The sequence below is a fragment of the Brassica napus genome, chromosome A5 (assembly GCF_020379485.1).
Source record: "Brassica napus cultivar Da-Ae chromosome A5, Da-Ae, whole genome shotgun sequence".
NCBI lineage: Eukaryota > Viridiplantae > Streptophyta > Magnoliopsida > Brassicales > Brassicaceae > Brassica > Brassica napus.
In genome coordinates this window covers 22535989-22548648 of record NC_063438.1, presented here as the reverse complement: position 1 = coordinate 22548648, position 12660 = coordinate 22535989, and the positions used below count along the sequence as shown (strand labels likewise).

General features: G+C 36.3%; 2 protein-coding genes and 1 long non-coding RNA gene across 6 annotated transcripts; 2 read left to right on the top strand and 1 right to left on the bottom strand.

Moving 5' to 3' along the window:
- The first annotated feature begins 2185 nt into the window (after positions 1-2185).
- Positions 2186-3562, top strand: LOC125609014. 2 transcript variants are annotated; one of them, XR_007339522.1, is made up of 3 exons: positions 2186-2579; positions 2647-2760; positions 3205-3562. It is a non-coding gene; the product is annotated as an uncharacterized LOC125609014 (long non-coding RNA). The 2 variants fall into 2 exon arrangements; XR_007339521.1 differs by having other exon boundaries at positions 2199-2579; positions 2675-2760.
- Positions 3563-6184: 2622 nt separating this feature from the next.
- On the top strand, positions 6185-8753 carry LOC106452104 (probable sugar phosphate/phosphate translocator At3g17430). Of its 2 annotated transcripts, XM_048779707.1 has the most exons (9): positions 6185-6476; positions 6800-6907; positions 7089-7141; positions 7229-7279; positions 7415-7475; positions 7580-7903; positions 8014-8095; positions 8200-8294; positions 8404-8753. In XM_048779707.1, exons 4-8 carry the CDS (start codon positions 7238-7240, stop codon positions 8291-8293), a joined length of 603 nt encoding a protein of 200 aa, XP_048635664.1. In that variant the 5' UTR covers positions 6185-6476; positions 6800-6907; positions 7089-7141; positions 7229-7237; the 3' UTR covers position 8294; positions 8404-8753. The 2 variants fall into 2 exon arrangements, 1 of the variants encoding a protein (XP_048635664.1); XR_007339520.1 differs by lacking the exon at positions 6185-6476 and having other exon boundaries at positions 6511-6907; positions 7580-7841.
- Positions 8754-8757: 4 nt separating this feature from the next.
- Positions 8758-11429, bottom strand: LOC125609013 (novel plant SNARE 13-like). Of its 2 annotated transcripts, XR_007339518.1 has the most exons (11): positions 11200-11361; positions 11022-11114; positions 10837-10930; positions 10560-10597; positions 10336-10436; positions 9910-9989; positions 9773-9829; positions 9604-9696; positions 9449-9523; positions 9191-9350; positions 8758-8886 (listed from the first exon to the last, which is right to left on the bottom strand). XR_007339518.1 is itself a non-coding variant. In XM_048779706.1 (10 exons), the coding sequence occupies exons 1-10, from the start codon at positions 11274-11276 to the stop codon at positions 9243-9245; spliced, it is 816 nt and encodes a 271-aa protein (XP_048635663.1). In that variant the 5' UTR covers positions 11277-11429; the 3' UTR covers positions 8919-9242. The 2 variants fall into 2 exon arrangements, 1 of the variants encoding a protein (XP_048635663.1); XM_048779706.1 differs by lacking the exon at positions 8758-8886 and having other exon boundaries at positions 8919-9350; positions 11200-11429.
- Positions 11430-12660: the final 1231 nt, after the last annotated feature.

The following is a 12660-nucleotide window of genomic DNA, read 5'->3' as shown; positions in this document are numbered from 1 at the left end:
TCGGGATGGACTTTCTTCGTTCATCACATGTTGGGCTTCTAAAAATAAACGCTAGAAAAGTTATTGATTAGGTTGTTTAATAGTTGGGCTTCCATAATTTCACAAACCTAAGCCCATAATGATTTCTCACGTCAACCGACCCTCTTTTCAAACGGTTCTTTGGAAAGCGAAGACGCCGTCGTGATGAACGATGTGCTTCCCAGCGGCTTTGGAGATCCGGCACCGTTACGTAAAACGCTTGCATTCAATCACCGCTATCAATGCTCCATTAACCTCCTCATAAACGCCACCGACCCACTACTACCACCACGTCTCAATCAATACACACCTCCTTATGAATCTACTACTATAAATCTGGGAGTTCCTTTCCCTGAGATTCATCGCTTTCTCCTTCTCAATCATCATTGTTGTTGGATTTCTTCTAATCATCTGGTCGGATTCAGTACTCTCGGTGTTCCCCCTACAAAGAGTCCGCTCTCCGTTGATTAGAGTGTTATCTGTTTTTTCAGATTTGAGACGTCAGTGATTCATGTTATACTTATTGAAGAAAGAGATTACAAATTAGTGCTGCACAAAAAAAACTCACTGAGATGCTTATTGGATTATGCTCTGATTTTTTACCGGCGGAGAGATTGTATCACCAAGAAAAAAGGAGGTGATTTGGGCAAATATCGGCAATGACTAAGCTCTCAAAATGATTGCTGGTGAAGCTTACGGCTGAGCATGGTGCTCTCTGCATCGGGAGAATTCATCTAATCAAAGGCCACTTGCTTAGATGTTGATGCCATGATCTTCCACGTGTTGTATTAGTGTTATAATGGTTATGACTTATGAGTATGGATATGAGTTTCGGATTATGGCATTTAGTTTGTCACTAACATGCTCAATATTTTTTTTTGTAAAAGTACATGCTCAATATCTTTACTTTAGAATTTAGATAAAACTGGTATGTAGAAGTTCTAAGTATGCATATATGATCATTGGTTCTCCAGGAATTGTTATTATTTTAAAAAATCCTGAATGAGCTTTACAAGTGGTTTCAAATACACATTAAATGGGTCAAAATCAAAACATTTGGTTATTATTTTTGGGCGAGACCAATATGTGTGAGATAATTTCTTCTAAAAAAGAATTAAAAAATTAATAAAACCCTCACCTTATTTATTTTTGAAGAAAAATCCTGAACTTATTCCATAGATTATAAATATGGTTAATTTTCAAAGATCAATGTTGGAAATGTCATGCAATCATTATAAATATGTATTAGTGTTTTTGTAGACCGCTCTGGATCCCTAGGTCTACAAGAACATATGTATCTATTCGTTACAGACCATCCATGAGCACCACTAATCAGCTACGTTGATCTAATGACGAGATGCCTTTCCACTCGGAAAGCAGGAGCTCAGTATGTGAAAAACATACAAAAATATTACCATAAAAATAGTGTCAACTTAGGGATGCATCACTTTCGAACATCAACACAAAGTTTTTATATCAATGCCATTTGTCTATACGATATTCTCATGTTATGTAGGGAAAAGTTAGCAGTCCGGAGAATCTACTTGAACAAGACTGAATGGATGTAAAATAAGACAATGAGAGATTAAAGTTGGAAGGCCATCAAAAAAATCATTACACAAAATAAACGTGAGCGCTCCAATGTAATTAGATAGATTTTAAAATATTAATGAATAAGTTATTTCTTTTCCATGTGTAATTAATTTTCAGAAAATATATCTTTAAAAATAAAAATAATTTAATTCATAAAAAAAACATATAAATGAAATAGAAATTAACGGAAAGTTCACTTATTATTTATAACTCTACTGAATCCAATTGACTGTAATTTTTAATCCATAGACTAAAACAAACAATGAAATAAAGTAAATAATTTTAATTTTAAATTATATAATAGTTAGATAAGTATATAATCTCCAAAATGAATAGTAAAATAAAGATAAAATTGTTGTGAAAATATTATTAAAGTTATGATATTCTACTCAAATAAATTGAATATTTTAAAGTTATCATTATTTGTTTGTATGTAATACAATTTTCTATAATGATTTTAAATGCTTCATAGATTTATATAAAATCATATAAAATAGTTTTTATTATAACTTCCCGCCCGTAGGGCGGGCCGATCCTAGTTTTTATATATAAAAGACAGTTCTTTCTCTCCAGGTTGTGACACGTCGGACGCCAGGTCAGAAATTCGGCTTCAGACTGCTCGACACGTGTCCTGTATTCTGATCCGCAGCGTTTCATTAATTTTGGTCGGCTTATGGGCTTCGTTTTTACGGGCCTTATCTGTATTCTCAAAATCTTTCCAGCCCGAATCCAGTATGTCTAAGTTTAAACCCGTATTAACTGTCGTTTTGCAATTAGGATTGAAGCGTACTTCTCCGCCGTTGGAGATCGAGGCTTAACCTGTGCTCCAAGAGCGAGCGTTTCATCTTCTTCCTTATCAATCTGCAGTGATACCGGCCCTCTTCAACTCTTTCTTAAATACATACCCATGATCTCTCTTGAATGCGATCTTAACTCATGAAAGGCGGTTGAATTTCGACTATAAAGGGGTATGCTTTCATGCTATGAGAATCATCTCCTCCTTTCGTATTCCGAAACCAGTAATTTTATTTTCAGTATGGCTGATGCTATTCCACCTTTCAAGTGTGGTTGCTCTGTTATTGGGAGGCCAGGAACATCAGATGCGGTGGCGAACTCATGGGAGTCGATATGTTGCTGCTTGATTCCCAGGTTTGCTCTGTTCCTCCGCTTGAGTTCGTAACTGCATTGACAGTGAGTCTCTGTTATTGATTTGGCGACGGAGCTTGAAAATATAGAGATTAAATTCTTTTTCTCGGTTTGAAAATCTTGAATCTGATGTCTTGGAAGTACAAGTTAGGAAGACAGCAAAAGGTTGCCACAAATTAAGCATTGATCTTATGATTGTCTTGCTCACTGAGTTCTTTGTGTATATTGAAATTCACAACTCACAAAAGATGGGAGAAAAAAAGTTGATATGCTTAAGGCTATGGAATACTTGAAACTGTTGTTTGATCCTTGCGGTTGTTCTTTGTTCTGTTTACGTGTCCTTAGTTTTGGTCTTATCAATAACCTTATTGGAACTTGAATCTTTGTATGGATTAGTAAAAACCACACCTTTTTTTTCTGAAACATTTAATAATTGCTTTTATGTAGGTTGTAAAGAAAGATGAAGATGTGAAAGTGATTGTAGCGGGTGATGACGATTGGTTGCCTCCGTCACCAAAGGTTGTATTCGATGAAAGCAAAGAGTTAGGTGGAGAGTCTACCATTAAAGCTGTGAGGTAGTTTTGTATGTGTTGAGTATTTTTCCATCTATGTGCTTACCAGCTTCATATTAGAAGCCACGGTGTGAAGACTGCTAGCTTTAATTTGCTCCTTGGTGATATCATCCAAATAGTTTCTGTGTTATACTTTGATTCTTAAGTTTTGAATTGAAATATCCAATGTATTAGAAGCTATGATTTTGTATGTATGTGCTTCTTATGTTTCTATTAGAAGCTACTATTTTTTCCTCCAACGCTATATCTGTTCGTCCTTAATGACATCACCCAAAAGTCTCTATTATTACACTTTGATCCTTAAGTTCGGAATTGAAATGTGCACTGCATGTGGAAGAAGATGAGCTCATGTCATTCACAAAATTTATAGTAGATGCGATGCAGGAAGCCAAGGTTTCTGCTAGCAATGAAGCTGAAATATCTCAAAACATTCTCAGAGGCAGCTGCTGCTTAGGTGGATCTCGGATCATTATAACTTTAGGACACACACAAGCTTTTAGCCGTTCTAAAAATAATCATCTCGGACTAATTAACTCTTTCTTCCTATCATCTTTGGTTGATGATCTCTTATTTCTCTTAGATGAATCGAACGATGCTGTTGTTAAAATTAGATCCGCACAGCTTTCACCAAAGGCGTTGAACCACCCTAAACGCGACAACCAAAACACTGATCGAAAACACAGGAGAGAAAGTTGGGGATGCGTTTGGAGATGCAGCAGAGTTGCTTACGTCTTCGGTCTCAAGTCCTCCTCCCTTCGTTGCACTCTGCACACTACAAATTTACGCAAAGACAATACATCTATTATTATTTTTTTGGGCAACGGCAATACATTTATTTAAAATAACGTTTATATAATGTTCAAAAAAGTAACGTTTTATATTATATAACTAGGGAAAGTGATGACTTTCAAAACTAAAACAACATCATGTATATTTGTTTTCTTACTTTTATATTTTGGTTACTTTGATCTATTAAGTTTACCAGGAATATAATGAAGAACAAGAAATACAATTTATTTTGCTTACTTTAATATATTAAGTTTACCAGAAATAGATAACTCATTCTTTTCAGTGTTCAAATATTCTTGCAGCTTGGAATCTACTGAAGTGGATGATCTAGAGAGGAGATTGACTTAGCTATGATGAATCTGAAAGATGAACCTACTTATTTGTAGGTATCACTTATCATGCATCAAATGAAAGCAGCTCCGTTGATTATTTTGAAAGTTGTGTTCTGTCAAATAGTGTAAACAAAATATGTTTTAGATTTTTTTCTTGAATCAAAGAATGTTTTAGGTTCATGCCTCAAATGAAAACAGCTCCATCATATCGTTTATGTATTTTTTATAAGTATTGTATTCTTCCTAATGATAGACAAAGTATTCAGATTTTTGTCTGGATTTTAAGGCATTCATATCGTCTAATTCACCGTTGTTAGTTAGAAACTTGGAATTCTGCTAAGCTAAGGACTCAGCAAAGATATTAGTGGTATTTACCATTTTATCAGATTCTTTAAAGCTTAATTTTTATATCGTATTCCTAGATTATGTAATGCAGTGGCTGATGTAGTGGCAAAATCAGGTATCTTCTGCAAAATCAGGTGTTTTCACTATAAACTTGACCTTCTTTTGTGGTGGGTAAACTTGCTTTTATTTTAACTAATCATAGTTCCACCAAAGAAATAAAGGAAATCAAAATAATATAATCACTAATTATCCCTTGAAAACTAAACAATAATATTTTTTAGAAAATCCTTACTATTTTGGATGATAATATGGTTTTATTTGATAATTATAAAATATGTAAATCTATAAGCGTAAATAATAGGTAAATTTTACTTTTTACATAATTTGAAATAATATTGGATTTCAAAGAGAATGTAAAAAAAATACTAACAATATATAAAAGAGAAAAAAACATATATGTGAATCTCAACCGCAATTTTGAATAATGCTAGTATATAAAATAAAAAAGAAATTTCTTTATTAGCTAGATAAACATATGATTTCCAATAAAAATAACAAAACTGAATAACAAATATATTTAAAATCATTTTCAAGTTGAGAATAAATTAAATATTTTTTTTCTTACCTATCCTAGTGTTATTATGAACTTGTACGTTGTTTACATTAATAAATGAGAAAAAGACTAGGATAGCACCAAACCAAGTTTATGTTCCCAAAGTAGCACTCAAGGTTCAAAGTCACAAAAATAGGTTTCAGAGGTAAATATACACTTATACCCCTTGGGTTAATTAATCCAAACCTTAGGGTTTAGAGTTAAGGGGTAGGGTTTTGGAATTGACAATTGTCAATAATAGCACCTTTTGAAGTTTATGTCTCAAAAATAGCACTAGAAGGAAAAAGTCACAAAAATGACATTCATTAAAGGGTAAAATATCCCTAATACCCTTGGTTTAAAATTAAATAAATAAACAAAAACTTGGTTTGGTGCTATAATAGTCTTTTTCTCTTTTGGAATTAAGGTTTAAAATTTTATAAAAAATAAATACTAAAATAAAAAATAAAAATTTTAAAAACAGTTTCAAAAAGTATTTTTAAATTATAAAAAGAAAAATTTCAAAAAAAAAAAATTTCAAAAAAAGAAATTCAAAAAAAAAATTATAAAAATTTTGAATCTGAAAACATATAATCTGAAACTATAAAAAAAAATACTTTTTTTTTATTTTTTATTTTTATTTTTATTTTTGTTTGTTTATTTAATTTTAAACCAAGGGTATTAGGGATATTTTACCTTTTAATGAATGTCATTTTTGTGACTTTCTTCTTCTATTGCTATTTTTGAGACATAAACTTGTGCTATTATTGACAATTGCCCTTAATAAATCTCTTCTTCTTCTTCTCTCTGTTTAGTTGATTCCCACTGAAACTCTGACTAATTCCCGTTCTGGCCTTATGATATCGAGGTAGTAATGTCTCTCTCCCTCCCTGCTTCTCGGATCTGATTCAGTCTCGCGTCTTGTCTGATCGTGATCACTCGATGGTGATGGATTTTAGGTTTTGGAGTCTTAAATTTCATTTCTTTTTAAATGGGTTTTGTGGATACTGTGCAATGAGAGGAGATTGAATATAAAAAAGAAGCTTTGGCATACACTGTCTTTTGTTCTGCACTGAGGAGAGGGGAGGAGTAAGATGATAAACAAGACGCTTGTATTAACTTATATATATACTTACTCATTTACATTATACTCTCCTCAGGAGCTATACTCTACAACAAGGTCAATGATTCACTTGCTATTAACTTCTCTCATAGCCAGGGCCCAGGGATGATAGTATTCTGTAGTGATGCAATGTGTATCCTCTATTGATATGGATGATAGTATTGTGATGTTAACATCAGATATAGATAAGTGCTAACTATAGGTTCATGGTCTTGTTTTTAGTTTTTGTACATTAGAGGGTGCCTTCTAAATCTTAAATGGTGTCTCTTTTGTTTCTTTTTAAATGCAGTGGGTTTTATCCCCAAAGTACTTCAATTTTCCACTTCCTATAACGCTGACGATGATCTATATGGGGTTCTCTGGATTCGTGGCCTTTCTTCTTATTCGCGTGTTCAAGGTATTTAAATAACTCAGAGAGTTTCACGTGTACACTTCCAATTTTGGCTATGCTTACTTGCATTAGAGTGCTTTTTTCTCACCATTTTCATGGAGTGGCTCTTTTAAAATATGGTATCTTGTATGGACCCTTGGACTCCTTTCTTGCTTGTCCGGTGATGAGTTTCTCCTATGTGTTTTAGGTTGTAGCTCCGGTTAAAATGATATTTCAAATGTAAGCAAGCCATCTTACTCGGTACTTTTTTCCATTAATTTTTTTTTTCTCTTATGTACTTAAGTAAGCTCCATCATATCTCTATTTTGACACACTTCTTGTGTCCAGATACGCAACATGTGTGGTACCTATAAGCGCATTATTTGCATCAAGCATGTGGTAAGTTCCCGTTAAACCTAGTTAGTTTCTTGATGCTTTTCTCCGACATAACTTTTTAATTTCTGAATTGACCAACGAGCTAGTCATACTTGGCCCAAACTGCCTCTTCTCTATCTTATATTCTCCTTTGTGCAGGTTTGGAAAAACTGCATACTTGCACATTTCTGTTGCCTTCATTCAGATGCTCAAGCTCTAAGTATGCAAAAAGACTAAACATTTTGGCTAAATAATCAATATTTGCGTAGACTTACTGTTCATTTTACAAAGCATATATTAATACATGACTCTGGAATTTTTCAGTGCCAGTAGCAACATTTATCATGGCGGTTATTTGCGGCACTGACAAACCAAGGTGCGACGTGTTCTCCAACATGTTGCTGGTCAGTGTTGGAGTTGTGATATCTTCTTACGGAGAAATCCATTTCAATATAGCTGGCACGGTCTATCAGGTCACAGGCATCTTTGCTGAAGCACTTAGACTTGTGCTAACTCAAGTTCTTCTCCAGAAAAAGGGGTTGACATTAAACCCTATTAACAGCTTGTACTACATACCTCCCTGCAGGTACTCACTCGTGAATACTCAAACAACTATATGTGCACTTATGTTTTTCTGGCTTTTCCTTGGTATGTTTTGGAGAAACCCATGATGGAAGTTGCACAGATCCAATTAAACTTCTGGATCTTCTTTTCAAATGCTCTGTGTGCTCTTGCCTTGAACTTCGCCATATTCTTAGTGATAGGGAGAACAGGGGCAGTAACTATCCGGGTAGCTGGTGTTCTCAAAGACTGGTCTGAACATCATTGGATACGCAATTGGTAGATTTCTTCATTTCACAACAAGTTTGATTTGTTGTAAACATTTTTCCTACCTTGATGACTTTCTTAACTGTCTGTTTCTTGTCATGTATTTTGACAAACAGCGCTAGGTGGTGTTGTCATGTACAATTACATAAAGGTAAAGGACGTGAAGGCGTCTCAATTAACTGCCGACCGTCTCCCAGATCGAATCAATAAGGTCAGTCAAACTCTAACTCTTTGTTGAGTAGAGATCATGACTCCATAAAAATTAAGAGGCAATGAATCTGTTATATAAGAAACTGATGATACACAAGTATTATATATAGGAGTTGAAGATGGAGAACAAGTCTTCAGATAAGTTCAATCCTGATGTCGGTGGAGAGATCCCAAGAGTAGAAGCCGAGATAAACGAGGAAGCCCTTTGGATGCAGCTCGGAAATCACGCCGCTTAAGATGCTAGTAGAAACCGTATAATAGAGGTTTTGCTTCCTAGTTCGTTCACATACTTTTTTTTGTTGCGTAAAAAAAGAAAAAGGTGCATCATCATCATCCCAGATTATTACCGATGACTAGCTTAAAAACAGTAGTCACAAATTCGTTGTAGTGAATTGACGTTAGTGTTATATTTGTACATACATATTTGGTCTTTATCCTTTCATCATTACTTGATTCTGGATTTGATTTCGTTACAATCCAAAGAGTTGTGACTTCTGAGCATCATCAACCCTTTCTACCCATGGTGATGATGCTAATTTTAGACTAGATCAAGGTTGGTACTAGTGGAAATTCCTGCTGTGTCCTGACATTTTCTACAGAGGGACAAAACAGAAAGATCCTAATGAGAACGTGAAAGAGAGTATATAACATGGTACTGAATTTTATACAAAAGAAGTGATAGGTTACTACAAAGAAAACAAATGATGAAATATACAAACCCTCTCCAATCAAAACCCAGATTCAAATGACTGGGGTGAAAAGAAACAAAAGAACATGAACATAAACAACCCCAAGCCTCGTCAACTACCAAAGCACACAACCCCTCTCTCTCTCTCTCTTTCATCCATGAAATGGATTTTGAACAAATGAAAAGGCAAAGAAGATATATTATCAAACCTCAAGATGCAATTTCCTCATTACACGTGAATAACATATACAGGCAGAGATTCTATCTTCCCATGTACTCCGGATTCCTCAAGTATAGTAGTTTCCTCGATTGCGCTGGAGGAGCTAATCCTGGGATGTCCCTAATGTCCTTGTTATTCGGGTTGACGATCTGAATATAGTTTGTGCAACAACAACAAACAAAAAAACAGAGTTACAACTTTCTATTGAGCAATCACAACTTTCATTTCACTGGAATGAGCGATGTACCTTCACTACGATAATGGCTATCACACCGCATACAATGAGAAACAGGAACATCATTATGCATTTATCCGTAGCCACCTGAAATAAGAAGACGCAGAGATTCACGTTTTGTGGTCAAGCCAAAGGGGAACATTTTGTGTTCGTATGAGGTTACAGACCTGTCTCCCTATCTCTTTCACAAGCTGTGATGCTTTCTTGATAGAGAACTGAATCGTGTCTAAGTGGTTCACAACGCGTCCCATTTGATCCGTCTGCAATACATTTCGGATTATCTGAGACTGTACTCATAAGATTCATAGGGAAGCGATGGAAAATGATCTGCATTACCTGTCCCTTTAAATTAGCTGCAGTTTGAGTTCCAACTTCAAGTGTTTGTTCTACAACCTGAGAAGAACAAGAATGTTGCCATAGATATAGTAACAACAAGAAGTAAGTAGAACACACTTCCTCATTTTGTAAATTACCTGTTTTGAGCGCTGAATGGCCTGATCAGTCTCATCCATTCTTTTCACTCCAGCATCAACAAGCTCCTGATTTGACATTGCTATACATAAAGTGACATTAAGCTCCATCATTCCAAAAATATTCAACTTCATGTTAAACTCCATTAAGATATTTCTTTAAGCGAGACCTTTGTCTATACACTTGAGCAACACTAAGGATATCAGGCCAACCGATAAAATTTCTAGTATAGTATAACCGTTTACCATAAACTTACTCACATATATCAGAAATTATGACATGCCGTTAAACTAAGAGCATAAATAAATAGTTCACCATATTCAAAGCATCAAGGAGTTTTAAATTTAAGCTTCAGACATATCAGTCTCTTGATGTGTTTGGACAATTCATTTATTAGTAGCATAGAAAAGCAAGCATAGAGGACTCACCTGAAGCGACTTGAACATTGTCCTCAGCTGTAGGTTCGGCGCTGGGTCCAGCTCCCATATCAAAAAGTTCAATCTTCTTGTTGCCAAGGGTACTCATATACCTGAAGTACACAGAGCAAGTTAACATGCATGAACAGACAAAACTAATCGAAATCTAAAAAGGACGGGTGTAAAAGGTTCAAGTAAGCGAGAGCTTCTAAAAGTGGAATGAAAGAAGCACTTACGTTTTTCTTAGAGCAACATAAGAATTGAGTTCCTTAATCTGCAACATTTAAACACGATGGCTGGCGAAGTTAGAAAAGCAGGCATGAACAAACAAAACGGTAGTAGACACAGAGGAGAGGGATAGATAACATTTTGACACTCAATATAATCTGACTTTAAATATCAATATTGGTTACAATGCCACTAAAAATTAAGCAAACTGGAATGCTATTGATGCTGGAAAGTGCAACTTTATGTGAGTTAATTATTCAAAGAAAGGCATCAGTCTAAACTCACCATAGACTGTTTCTCATCATTCAATTGCTTATTTAATTCAGGAGGATTAGTAGCTTCCTCATCCTTGAGTTCACGGTCAAAATCCTTGACCAACCTGAGGAGACAGCATAAGACAGATATAGAAATATATATGGTAACATGAGTAGTGTTTCCTAATCAGCAACTCAAAGAAAAAAACGAATAACCTTTTACAGTCTCGCATCTTCTCAGTGAGTTCCTCGAGTTGCTTGCTTTGTCGAGTAGAATCCTTCATCTTATCCAACCTCTGGAAACCATTCCTGTCAAGACAAACGATCAACAACCTCTAAAATGTTACTTTAAATTCCTCAAAATCGAGTATAAGAAAGAGGGAGAGAAGCATACGCGAGGGCTCGGAAGTGGTCACGGATTTCGCCATGGATCTGCTCCAATTGAGGGCTCATCGGTATATTAGAAGCCATCTCGCCGGAGATATTCAGAACTCCGACGATAGTGAAATCTAGAGGATGTGTAAAAAGCCTAAACACGAATCAGAGAGAGCATGAAACAACGGAAAAGGAAAGAGAAGGAGAAGAAGAACAAGCTTACGTCAGCTATATGGAATTAAATTTTAACTAATTAAAAATACACAGCACTTGGGCTCCATAAGTTATCAATGATAAATGACAGCAACTTTCAATCGGTTAGACAGAGAGAGAGAAGAGAGAGAGAAACCAGATCTCAGCTCGGGTCCGGCGTACGGCCGGCGCGTGAGCGTGCGTGCCGTCGCCGGAGTCCTTTTCTTTGTTATAAGTTGTCCCCTCTCGCTCCCTCTTCGCAGTTCCGTCATCGACCGCCTTGTCGGAGCTCTGGTACCGCAACCATCCTCATCGGTGGCTCGGCTTCTGGAGTAACGACGCGAGCGACTGGAGGTTCCCGACGGAGATGGAGTGGCTTGCATGTTTAGGTAGTGTGTTCCGGGAGATGGAGGCTTCCCTAGCTCCATCGATGCCGGCCTTTTGCGGGAGGTGAAAGCTTTCTCAGTTTCACCGTCGCCGCTCTAGCTTCCGGGAAGGAGAGGCTCAGTCAGATCTGTCTTCGCCGGCTTTTGGTCACGGAGAGTGGAGGCTTCTAAAGTTCCGCGCTGCCGTCTTGAAACCCGAGGTCCTTTGGGTTGTGGTGTCTAGCTTGAGGTGTGAGAAGTACAGTTTGCTTCTGGTAGCGGTTCTTGGCTCGCCTGTTTAGGGTTTGTGGTGGTTCATAGTCGGAGGAGATCTCGTTAGTTCGATGGATCTCTCCGGCGAGAAGACAGAGCGGAGTAGAGTGGTTATGGTTACGCCGGTGGCTCTTCAGGTTCTGAGCTCCGGTGAAACGAGGTTGTCGGTGGTAAGTTCCGGCGGCTGTGCGAAGGGGGTGAGATCAAGTTGAGGCGGGTGACGCGTGGCATGCTGATGGCCTAGATTATTACACGTGTGCAATTCCCAGCCTCCTTGTCGCGACCCGAGGGCAAGCTGTTCGGGTTAATTGTTTGGGCTTTTGGACCGTCTGCTTTTCTTGGGCTTCGGCCGTTATTGCTGTAGCCCATTTCGTTTGTGGGTCGTTTTTTTGTTAGCTCTTTGTGTAATTGGGCTTCGGACGTCTGGGCTTGGCCCGTTGGATTAATTTAAACAACACCTTGGCGGAAAAAAAAAAAAAAGTTATCAATGATAAATTTTCTAAAATTTTATTTTTAGTAATTAATGTTGAAAAGTTATATACTTTTAAAAAAATATTAATTAAATTATTTGAATTGTTTGAATATTATTGGTTGATATTTATTGAAAAATGTATAGTAAAATATATAATAAATTCAATTATAAATATTTA

Coding starts and splice junctions, on each gene's coding strand:
- LOC106452104 (XM_048779707.1), top strand. CDS start 7,238: ATGTGTGGTACCTATAAGCGCATTATTTGCATCAAGCATGTG. Junction 7,476..7,579: donor TTCAGATGCTCAAGCTCTAA/GTATGCAAAAAG, acceptor GGAATTTTTCAG/TGCCAGTAGCAACATTTATC. Junction 8,096..8,199: donor CATCATTGGATACGCAATTG/GTAGATTTCTTC, acceptor TTTGACAAACAG/CGCTAGGTGGTGTTGTCATG.
- LOC125609013 (XM_048779706.1), bottom strand. CDS start 11,276: ATGGCTTCTAATATACCGATGAGCCCTCAATTGGAGCAGATCCATGGC. Junction 9,990..10,335: donor CAATGTTCAAGTCGCTTCAG/GTGAGTCCTCTA, acceptor CTTTATGTATAG/CAATGTCAAATCAGGAGCTT. Junction 9,524..9,603: donor TGAAAGAGATAGGGAGACAG/GTCTGTAACCTC, acceptor TTCTTATTTCAG/GTGGCTACGGATAAATGCAT.